The sequence below is a fragment of the Dermochelys coriacea genome, chromosome 9 (genome assembly GCF_009764565.3).
Source record: "Dermochelys coriacea isolate rDerCor1 chromosome 9, rDerCor1.pri.v4, whole genome shotgun sequence".
Classification (NCBI taxonomy): Eukaryota; Metazoa; Chordata; order Testudines; family Dermochelyidae; genus Dermochelys; species Dermochelys coriacea.
Genome location: NC_050076.1, coordinates 100741391 through 100753730, shown reverse-complemented (window position 1 = coordinate 100753730; position 12340 = coordinate 100741391). Strand labels below are relative to the sequence as shown.

General features: G+C 43.5%; 1 protein-coding gene across 2 annotated transcripts in view; it reads right to left on the bottom strand.

The window, feature by feature from the left end:
* The window catches only part of GPC3 (glypican 3), a 282585-nt gene that overhangs the window by 32462 nt on the left and 237783 nt on the right, over positions 1 to 12340 (bottom strand). The window contains exon 8 of one of the 2 annotated variants that reach the window (XM_038417171.2): positions 10487 to 12190. The exons of the other annotated variant lie outside the window; for it this stretch is intronic. Coding sequence (XP_038273099.1) covers positions 12135 to 12190 — 56 coding nt within the window. The 3' untranslated portion in view covers positions 10487 to 12134. Of the gene's footprint in view, positions 1 to 10486; positions 12191 to 12340 lie in introns of those variants that run through there. 2 annotated transcript variants of the gene reach the window in all.

Sequence of the window (12340 nt, the reverse complement as noted above, 5' to 3'; positions counted from 1 at the left end):
AAAACCAAACATATTTAGAATTTCCTGAAAAAGGAAATTTTAGATTTTTTTTCAGGTCAACAGAAATGTTCGGTTTCCATAAAATTTAAACCTTTCAGTCTGATTTTGATTTTTTTCAATGTTATGTTTGTAATATAATGAAAATAAAACATTTTTCAACAAAGCCCTTTTGAAATGCAAAATTGAAACACCGCATTCCAATAAGGCTGTAATGGAATGTTTCAACCTCATCACAATGCTTTTTTTAAAAGTTCTAAATGAAACAATGAAATAATCAGAATTGATACATTTCTAGAGAAAGCTTCGATTGTGACAAAATGGCAAAAACAGTTTTGTTGGAAACTTTTTTTTTGACCAGCCCTAAAAGCAACACCAAGGCTATGTCTACACTTAAAATGCTACAGCACCACAGCTGGAGCGAGGGGTTCTCCCGTTACTGTAGTAAATCCACCTCCCCGAGAGAGGGTAGGTAGGGCGACAACACAGTTCTTCTGTTGACCTAGTACTGTCTACAGCAGGATTTAAATCAGTTTAACTACGTTGGTCAGGGGTATGGATTTTTCACACCTCTGAGCAATATAGCTAGGTCAGCCTAGTGTAGACCAGCCCCAAGAATCTAAGTGTGATTTTAAAGTGGATTACTTAAACTGCATTAAACCCCTGTGTGGACACACTCATTCAGAATTTAAATGACCTTTATTTAGTTTGAATTAAGGTACACCAAATTAAGTGGTATTTTAATTCTGAATGAGAGGGTCCACACAGGAGTTTAATGCAGCTTTAACTAATCCACTTTAAATTCATACCTTTAGTTAATTGGGATTAATTTTCCTGAGTGTAGACAAGTCCTAAATGACAGAGCTGGATGCTACTGCCCACAAGTGAGGCGGGCCAAACACCTAAAAGATCCAGCAAGGGCTTGCAAACTTGACTCCTGCAGTTTGATAGTACTTGACTGTACGTGATTTATTTATCCAGGTGAAACCTGGCTGCTGCCCTCCTCTGTGGGCTCCAAAAGCCCTGATAACAGAGGAGGCTGTGCAGCTCAGATGTGGGAGGCTGGAGCACTCAGGGGGTCCAACGCCTGCACACCCCTCATGCGAAGGGCTGCACCTCTCTGCAGTCCACAGCCCACTTGTCTGGGCCAGGTGGGGGTCAAGGATTGGCTCCTTGTGGTGGAGATTCCGAGGGGAATTATCTGACCCAGCATTTGGCTCCACCTGGTTCAATTCACATTACTACTGGTGTTAGCTTCAGCAAGGGTGACAGATGTTTGTGCAGCAGGTTGCAGCTAATTCAGAACAGTTGAGGAGAGCTTCTTCCTGACGAATGATGAATTCCCCAGTTTCTGAAGCACATTGAAAGTGAACAGAAAGATGTTGACTCAGTAACTGATCACGTCCAGGACTGATGAGTGATTTGTGGAGCATACCCCGAGACACAACTACGGTTAATCCAGGAAGGTGAAAGAGAAATCTGGATCCCAAACTATGCTCTGAGGGATTTCGCTGCTGGAACATTTCTCTTCCTCTCAACTGTATTTTTGACAATGGCTAGAAAGGAAGGACTCTTTCAGCAGAAGTCTGCACGTGGTTGTGGTGGAGTCCAATGATCACAACAGAGTGAGCTTTAACAGTCAGTCTAATATAAGACATACAAGTTAATATACTACATAAGAGGAAGGTCTCTTCACGGAGCCTGCTCCAAAACCCATTGAAGTCTTTCCAGTAAGGAAAGGAATCAATCTCATGGACTAAGCCCCACCAACTACCTCAGGGGTCGTCAACCTTCGGCACACGGCCCACGAGACAGTTTATGTTGCCCATCCGCAGGCACGACCCCCTCTCTCCCCCCGCAGCTCCCAGGGGCCATGGTTCACCGTTCCCAACCAATGGGAACTGAAGGAAGCGGCGGCCAGCAAGTCCCTGCGGCCCGCGCCACTTCCCGCAGCTCCCATTGGCCTAGGGAGGTTTTGGAATCGCCATCATTGGGGATTTTTAAGAGCAGGTTAGACAAACACCTGGCGGGGTGGTCTAGATAATTAGTCTTGCCACGAGTGCAGGGGACTGGACTAGATGACCTCTTGAGGGCCCTTCCAGTCCTACGATTCTATGATTGGCAAGCAGCACTCACTCATTCATCTCTGTACGGTAACAGAGCTGCAGATGATGCAGTGAGGTGCAGCAACCCCTGCATCTTGACAGAGGTTTAGACTAGGTGACCCTCGCAGTCCTGTCTCACCCTACGATTCTATACACAGTCTAGCCCAGGAGGGAAGGAAGTTATCAGGATTAGCTTCTGCTGCCTGGCCAAGGAGCGGCAGCTCCGACTCCTGGAGAGAACTAAGCACTCTGGGCTGAAGAGGGAACTCCTGAAGAGCGAGAAGCAGGTTTTAGCTGCAGAGAGACCCCTGGAAGCATTCTGCCACTAACAGAGAAATGCTGCTACCTCCAAAACCAAACCCTGCTTCTTTATTCCACGTGCAGGAGGCATTGCCTATTTTTGGATTCAGAGAAAGGCTACCAAGCCCCAGACAGTGTCACCCCCTGGGAGGCAGGCATAAAGTCAGGATACCCCCTGGCTGATCCTGCCCCGGGGAGTCGGGGGGAGTGTTACCATTAACTTTAATGGGTGCAGGATCGAGCCCTAGGGCTGTACAAGCAAGAATCTAGTAATGGCAAGCGGAGCTCAGCAGAATTATAGCAAGTACACTCCCTTGCAATTCAAAGTGCCAAGGACACAGAAAGGTATCTCTCTGGGGCTCTCGGCACTGGGGAATTTCTGAACTGGTTTTCAGCAGTGGGGCAGCTGTACAGACCCTGCCAGCGGTGCCAACTCTAATGCTGACCAGGCAAGGCTGTTCCCCGGGGGGGAGGGGGGAGAGATGCACACAAATGCCTGTGTGCACTATGCTAGTGCTTACACTAATGGTACTAGCAGTGCAGCTGCAGCATTGCCTAAAGTGGGTTCAGAACTCTGCTTCATGCAGGCAGGACCTGCGTGTGCCATGACCCCTTTTATTACACTCCTTCAATTACTCCGATCCGTCAGTTTACCTGCAAGAAGGCATTAGTAAAAGGCAAGTCATGCATGAAAGGGAGGCCCTATCCAGTACACACTGAGTCAATCAGTGGGTTGTATTGTTATCAAGCTCGCATACAGACTTCTCTTTGTACATCAGACTGAAAAAAGCACAATGCACCAAGCTATCTATGTCAGGTTGTCTTGTCAGCCCACTAGTAAGCAGCACCTGGCTTGCATCTGTTTGGAATGCTCCTTTAGCATTGTCTTAACAAAAAGACTGTTCTATTAGTTTGTTCTCCAAAAGAAAATGGCTTAAGGTAAAATGCCGGGGTTCCAGCTGAGCTGATCCTTAGGAGAAAACTGACTAGCACGAGGAGGTTTGGTTATTTTCAGCTAGAGAACAAGATATTTGTGATTCCTTGAAGATGCAGGTGGATTTCAAATGTTGCAACTATGTGGACATCTGCAAAACAGAGAACATTTTTGAAATTGTTTTGAAGCCTTGCCTCATGCAAAACACTCTGTTCTGATAGCAAGTTATAGAGACACATCAGCCCCCAAAATGTTACCATTGAAAAGCATCTCTGAAAACATGTTGGTAATATACAGGCTATTACTAAAGCTAACTATCTGTGTTCAGACAGAAATGAAGGTGAAGTGTTTTGCAGCAGCAAAGTGGCATTACAAACATTTATATATCTCAGGTGGATGAGCCATCTCCGGGAGCTCTTTTCAAAGCCTTCATGGGACATCAAAATCCTTCCTTTTGTGTCATAGTTTCACAGAGTTTAAGGGCAGAAGAGCCCTTTAGATCATATAGTCTGACCTCCTTTATATTGTAGGCCAGCGCTTTTTAAACTGGGGTCTGGGATCCCGCCGATCAATTCCTTCCCCTCCCTCCCAGTGCCTCCTGCACGCTAAAGGTCCGGCAGTGCAGCAGGGCTAAGGCAGGCTTCCTACCTGCCCCAGCTCTGCACCGCTCCTGGAATCGGCCAGCATATCCCTGCGATCCTGGTGGGGGGGCAGGGGATCTCCGTGCGCTGCCCCCACCCTGAGCGCTGACTCTGCAGCTCCTATTGGCTGGGAACTGTGGCCAATGGGAGCTGCGGGGACAGTGCCTGCAGGCGGGGGCAGCACATGGAGATCCCCTGATCCCCCTGCCTAGGAGCCACTGCCAGAAGGATGTGCTAGTCACTTTCAGGAGCCACCCAAGGTAAGCGCTACCCGGCTGGAGCCTGTACCCCTCACCCCCTCTCCAACCCCCTACCCTACCCCAGAGTCCACACCCCCTCCTGCACCCAAACTCCCTCCCAGAGCCTGCACCTACACCCCCTCCTGCACACAAACTCCCTCCCAGAGCCCACACCCCACACCCAAATTCCCTCCCAGAACCCACACCCTGAACCCCCTCCTGCACCGCAGCCCCCTCCCCTGTGACAGTGAGTCAGGGTGGGGGAGAGCGAGTGACAGAGGGAAGGGATATGGAGTGAGCAGGGGGTGTGGCCTCGGGGAAGGGGGCAAAGCAAGGGCTGAGCTGTGGGGCATGGGGGTCCCCAAAAATTTTTAAAACAAAATGGGGGGCCTCAGGTTGCTAAAATTTGAAAATCACTGACATAGGCTATTAAATTCCCCCTGTTATCCTTCTATTGAGCTCAATATCTTGTATGTGCCAAATTGAGAAAGCAGGATATAGATAGACTTTTAACATGCCTGTTTGAAATTTGGACTCAGTGTGTTATCTGACCAATTTTAAATGTGACATGCAGGGGGTTTATGTCACGGGATTCTCACTGACTTTAACGTCTCTTACTGACCTAGGTTTTCAAGTAAATGGCACATTATTCTTGGTTTAACTTGAAATGGGCTAAGGAGCTGCCACTGTTAGCTAATGCCTAGAAGTGCTAGAGATAAACTAGTCAAAAATATTCAGCCCTGCAATCAGCTGTTTGACACTGAAGGGGTTTTTAAAAATGACCAACAGAACCAAAAAGGAACATAAAATTAAAACGAACAGCAGATTTGTTTGTTAATATAACTGATGTTCTGCGCAAATACTTTCTCTGTCTAATCTATAAGTTTATTATAACAGACTCCTCACCTGTCCAGTTTGGTAAATTATGGATTCAACGTTTCTCTAAAGAGTCTGGCAATGTAAGAGTTACAACAAACCTGTAAAACACACGCACTTTACACTCAGTATATGGCCTGACAGTGTTATTGCACTGAACACACTCCCCTGAAAGGGAAGCTAATAGCAACCCTGTCTCTGAAAGCCACTGCTAATTGCATCAGCCTGTCAATAAATGGATACTTTTTTTCTGACTGCACTAAAATTCATTGTTATGTGTCTTATATCCTTCCATTAAAAAAGCAAAACAAAAGTGAATTAATGAATTTGCCACTTGATACAATTAGGGATTCAATAAATTATTACATGCGACGCCTCCTTCATCTTCCATAATGACACAGAATTCTTGACTTCCAACCAAATCCTCATTAAAAGGAGAACAGAAATCCCAACAAACACAAACACTTGCATTAGAATAGTGGTAATAGTGCCATTGCACTGTGTAATTGTCCTGGATTCAGTTCTCATGGTAGAATAATCTAGTTGGCATTTGGACCATTTTTTTCCTCTCTAGGACAGGATTAATGTCTTGTAGAACAGCATGTCTGTACTATTATCACTTTACTTCTAAATATTAAGCCATTGATAGACAAAAAACTGAATTAATTTACAATTAAAATTGCTGCTAGGTAGGTTATAGTTAAAACCCCCAAAATATTCAACAGTGTGGAAAGGAAAAGAGCAGAGAATGTAGATACTCCAATCTGAACAGTTCATCTGATCTGGTAATGCATACCTATAAAATATCACATCGTATCTTCAGATGCCCATCAGTTACACTGTATTTAAAAGGCTCTTCCTAAGCAAACATCCAAGGAATTTTTTTTTAAACAGAAGATCTGGATTCATTTCCAAATCAAGCAGAATGGCTCTGTAAATGTCTTCAGATATGAACATCTCAGAACACAAAAGATATGGCCAAGCAGAGAGGCATTCACAGAAGAGCAATCAAAATTATAAAGGACCTGACAAGATTATCTTATAAAAATTAAGAACAGTGTAGTAGGCCCTTCTTCCAGCGTAACAGTCCCCAGTCTGAAATTGGCAACACCCCTCTGCTGAGCAGAACCAGGTGTCTTGGGCCTTACAAGCCGGCTTCCAAGTGGAGAAGAGATCGGTGACATGGAATCTGGGTACATTCTATGTGCAACTTGTTTTACTGGTGCACATATCAGTACTGGAACAGAGATGGCCAAACAGCATTCAGGGCAATCACTTCTTTCAGGGGATCTCAGCTCAACATCAATGCCCAGTTTCCAGGGGACAACTCTGCCTCGGAAATTGGCTCCAATCAGAGGCACGGGCAGAGAGCAGACTGCCCTGCTTCTCACACAGCTTCCCATTCAAGATCCACTGCCTCTACACAGAACCATGAACAACAAAAACTAACACCACCACAGCATGACTTCCCAAGCTGGAAAAGCCTCTCACATGCTCAGAAAAACAAGCTAGAAGACCACATGTGCCATCTGCTGGCCCCTGCTGCAATAGTGAATATACAGAGCTTGGATCAATGACACCTAAAGCGAGACATTTAGGGGCTGAGGGTTTAATGAGATGAAATTAACCAAAGGAAAAATCTGTGCTGAGTATCAAGAATGACGTCTTAACCGTAAAACCTGTTAAACTGTGGGACAGTCTCATGGAAGACCCATCATTGGAGACATTTAGAAGTGGACTGGGAAAAGCACTATGCATAATATACTTAGGTTTTGAAGAAGCTTTTAAAAAGAAGATGGCTAGAGGAAGAATAGCTCAGGTGTGTTTGTTTAGTTCTGCCACTATACAAGCCAAAGCATATGCCCTAACACTGAACACAAGTACTGGCTTGTTGGCTGGGAATCTAACAACACACAGCTGCTTTTATTATTTAACACATCTCATTAGAAGTAACATTCAATCTGTAGTCTTGTTTCAGGGATTCCTCAAATGAACAGCTTTAATACGTGATCATTCTTGGCAAGCACAATAGGGCAATTTTTAAGCCTGAAACCTTGACAGTGTCCTTCTCAGCATCCCATGCAAAGGCTAAGTCATTGGCAGAGCAAATAATAGGCATTAAAGAGATGAGGTATGGGTGGGCTTGGCACAATTCACGTTGTATTTGTTTTATCATTTTGATGGATAATATCAATGTTTATTTTTAAGCATTTTTTTATTTGTATCAATTTAAACGTTCACAGTTACAGAACATCATGGCAGGTTTCAGAGTAGCAGCCGTGTTAGTCTATATTCGCAAAAAGAAAAGGAGGACTTGTGGCACCTTAGAGACTAACAAATTTATTAGAGCATAAGGTTTCGTGAGCTACAGCTCACTTCATCGGATGAAGTGAGCTGTAGCTCACGAAAGCTTATGCTTAAATAAATTTGTTAGTCTCTAAGGTGCCACAAGTACTCCTTTTCTTTTTTAGTAGATGTTGAGTTTCAAAAAGTTACAGCTTTATAACCTTTAAAATATGAATTGTCAACATCACATCAAAATAAACAGTAAGTGTCCTTAAGTCAAACTCTGATAAGTTCTCAAGTAGCATTCTTCTAGCTTTGCCTAGCCGTAAATTTCAATTAATATTGATGGAAATGTTTTTTTGTCAGTTTGGGTGGGTTACGGTGAAATCAACATTTACCGATAAAATGCTGATCATTCCAAGCCCAGTTATGGGCCACGCTGATACAAATAAGGGAGGCTCCATAGACATCTCTAGGCTTGGGTAAAAAGTGCACCTCTAGCAAATAACAAAAACACAAGGATGGGCCCAGACTGGGTGGCTGGGCGTTGCCTGGTGCTCTGGATCCTCCCGTAGCTTTCAGAGCCAGTTCTGCTCCTCTCCCACCATAAGCCTTGATTTATCCCCGTGTAGGCAGCTGAATGTGCAAGAGGGAGCACATGTCTCCAACACAAGACAAGGAAACTGTGCCACCGGCTACACTGCTGCTTTGGTAACGCAGGGAGACTTAAAACTGGCAGCTCAGCAGAGCTTGCTGGAGCAAAAGAATCCATGGCGCAGCACTGAAGAGGTGGATGGACACTTCAGACCCTCAGCTGTGGATCCTAGCAGAACCGACCAAGGGGTAGGCGGCATGATCAAAGGAGATTAATTAGCTCCACTGGTGCAGCAGGAGCAGCCAGCAGGTGGCATTGTTATACACAGGCTGCATATATCGTTATCACACACATCTATGTCAATATCTGTTCACACGCACTCCTACAGCTGTCTGAACTGCAGATGGGATGGAGCAGATTTCCATGCCCATGACAGGCTTCACTTCTGCTCCATATTGCTCAGCTTCTCCCTTCCAGGGACAATTTAGGCTCTCTCTGAACCTTCCCTTCCCACATCCCCCTGAGAATCCGCCAATTGCTCCAATTGGCAGGTATGTTCCTAAGTGTTCCCAGAAGATGGGTCCTAAAAGGGATTTATTTATCCCTCTTGGCAATTGCTATTTTGGGGGGTGCTCAGATATTGTTGTCCAGGCAGCTTGCAATTGCCAAGTCACACCGGTCAAGCGAAGTGTGCCAGGCCGCCATCCTCAGTAAACGCAGCAAAAGGCAATCTTCATGCGCCACAGACGTGAAAGCCACTCACCGTGGCTTGTTTTCTCCAGTACTCATGTTTTATTTTCAGGCTTCCTGGCAGCAGGCTGGCTGGTTATAAGTAGCGTCTTGATAGAGAATTCCAGAGGTGAGTTTATTAGTGGGTGGCTATTTGGAATGTCAGCAATTTGCCAGCAAGCAACCAGCCTGTCTGCTTTGGGTACAAGTGCAGAACGATTGATTTCAGAAACGGGTGAATACACAACACATTTGCAGTACCTCACAATTTGCGGGGGAATACTATAATTTATTCAGAGACCTGGTTTGCCATTGGTGTGGCGTAAGTATATGTGTGTGTGTGTGTGTGTGTGTGTGTGTGTGTGTGTGTGTGTGTGTGTGTGTGTGCGTGTGTGTGTGTGTGTACAGATCTATTTTAGGGTTTACGTGTACATGGTGCATGATTCCATGGCTTTCCCACTGAAAAACAGGAAGTACTGCTCATTGATCTAGAAGCTTTTCAATCATTCTCCTATTGTAAACATTATCTGCCTTCAAAATCTTTAATGTGTTGCAGATGTGACAAAGGATAAAAGGTCTGTCATAAAATCCCTCTATCTTGGTGCTTTTTCCAGTGGGGCAACATAATAATGAATTTATTAGCATATAGAGCTCGCCAACATATGCTTATAGTCACTCACAAACTTTTGACTTGACAGTTTACAAGTATGTTTAAATCATTAAGGTTTTAGTTGACCGTGCAGCTATTATAGGGTCATTATAAATAAGAAACAAAGGTTACACTTTATAGAACAGGAGATAAATCAAAACTAGTATATTGGAAATAATGTGTTTTTTCTGTTTGTTTTTGTTTCGCCTGATTTTCAAAACCATTCAGGGTGACAGCTGGTAGGGAAAGGGGCAGTCAGCAGCTGTTAGTAGTTAAACTGCTAGAACCAAAGGTACCCTGCATATGAGTAACTGGTGAGCAGGAAAAGTTTAGATCACCAGCATCTACACACCATTAAACTGAGCTCCTTGAAAGGTCAGTTGGTGTTGAATCTTCTTTCAGGGAGAGTCTCCTCGCTGGCAAATTGTGATCATTTTTTGTTTTAACTTCTGATCAGGATTCTGCCTTTTATCACCAGCCACTGTGTCTTCCTAGGGTTTTAACCATCTACTGCCACAATGGGATGCTGGTGCATCATCTCACCTTTTGTGATTTAATTAATTAGGGAGAAGCCACCATTCTCTTTAAGGTTCTTATACTTCTTGATAGCATTTTGACTTTCTGCATGTTGATCCTACTGCAAATTAGACGTCAGGGTCAAGGAAAGAGAGTATCAGCTGAACTGAACATGGCTTTGGAGAACAAGTTAAAAAAGAAAGAAAAACAACTTGCCAAACTGTCACTCGCTGATTTTGAACCAGAAAAGGGTCAAACAAGACCTCAAAAATCCACTTTAAGTTATTTGACTTGTTTGAGCTCTAACCTAACAGTACTCCACAACCCAATATATAACGGTACATTCTGACACCCAAAGACTTCCCCCATCTTCAACAATATAAAAGTGTCCAGTAATTAAAAAAGGGGAGCCATCAATAATTTGAGAAACCAACCCTCCTTGTGCCTCTTTACCCTCTTCGGTAGGCAGGGAGATAAACCCGCATAAGCCTGCAGTCATATTTGCAAAGCTGTGCCGAGGATGGAAGAGTTTGAGATTTCAGAATCTGGCTCTGTTTCAAATCAAAACAGCCACTGAACAGTTCAAAACTCATAAAATTCTAAAAACATTTCAACGAGAGTCAATCAAAAAGTTTTGTTTTAATTTTGACTTTTTAAAATTTTCTGCTAGATTATAATACGTAATAAATATCACATAATAGCAAATACAAATTTCAAAACAAAAAGTCATTTCAAAACAAAAAATCTAAATGTTTAATTCTGAAAATGTCAAAACGGGATGTCAAAACATTTTTTCTGGTGTTCAGCCCAAATCACAAAGCATTTCACATCTTTCCACAGAAATTTCTCCAACCAGAGTATGCTCTAAAGTTATATTACATCCAAAAAGCTACGTTAAAAGAACATTAAGGTTGCAAAGGCAAGAACTCAAAAAGTTAGGAAATGCCGGAACAGCCCCATTCATTTCAATGGGACTTCTCATGTGCTTAACTGCTTTGCTGGCTCCTGTGTTGCAGGGTGAAGCCTGAAGAGAGTGGAATGCCAAGAACATCTCGCTAAGACTTTACTCTTTACCAGTGATATTCTGCTATTGTGGAGAAGGAAGTTCATGGCATACAGAGACGTTAGATAAAAAACGTTAAGTATTCTTGCTGTAAGATTGCAACATAACACTAATTTATTTTTTTTAAATCCAGAACCATAACATACAAGAATCAAAATCAGAGAGAGACAATGCAGGCTGCTCCCTAAGGCAGAGGGGCCCAAATCACCTCCATTTTGCCCTAGGCTGGCTCTTTGCAGACTTACTCAGTTCACATGCCTCCCTACAGAGCCCCCTGTCCTGCACACAGGGCCAGAAAACCCCTTACAAATTAAAGTGATAGCTTGTCATTTTAACAGTTTTCCATACACCACAGAAGTAAGCAACAAATACCCCTTCAGCCAGATAAAATGAGAGAGGGAATCCTTCTGTTCCTTTTTTCATTTAATGTATTCACATACCAGGGTGACAAGAAAGATATAAACACCTAGACAGATAGGGTATCTGGGAGATCAATACAGTGATTAGACCAGCCTAGAGAGACAGAAAAAGGTAGCGAAGGATTATGCATGTCTTCAGAGATCAGTGATACTATTAGGCTAAAGGGCATAAAAGGAAATTTAAATTGTACTGAAATAACATGAAGCTGTGACAAAAAGATTTAATATAGGATGAAACCTGCATCTCCAGGCTTAGCTTGATGCAATGGGGCATAGCTGGATCAACTGTATTTCCCTTACATATGCCTTGATGTTTAAGTATTTGAAGAAAGAAAGTGCATTTCATCCTTATCTGAATTAGATTTTAATTTTGTTGTCTAACATTAGTTAGGGTTGGACTAGAGGACTTAAAAGATCTTTTCTGTCTCAACTGATATTTGAATATAAATGTTTTATTTACACATTATGTAAAAAACACAATCTTGGATATGAGGCTGCTATTAAATCTCTCATCCCCCACTCTGTTAGGGATATTTTAATTGTCCCAGATCAATGGAAGGGAATTTATAAACATCTGGGCTTAGTTTAAGAGTCCAAATTTGCCTCTTAAACTTCAAAGCCACAGGGCTGATTTTATCCAGGTTCAGTTGTCTGGTCTTTAGGAAGAGAAGCTTACAGCCCTCGAAACAGAATTAAATTGGTGTAAGTCGGTGTAGCTCCACCAAAGTCCAAAGGTCAATTTTCACCTGCCCCAGATCAGGGCTAAATGGCTATTCTGGTCTCAGTTACATCAGAGAAGTGGTTGGAGCTGCTGCTTTCAATGGAGCTGTAGCAATCCAGACTGAAATAGAAACAGTTTAGTTTGTTTTAGAGCAGCGGTTCTCAAACTTCGTTGCATCGTGACCCCCTCCTGACAACAAAAATTACTCCACAACCCCAAGAGGGGGGACCAAAGACCAAGCTCCGCTGCCCTGGATGCTGGTGGTGGGGG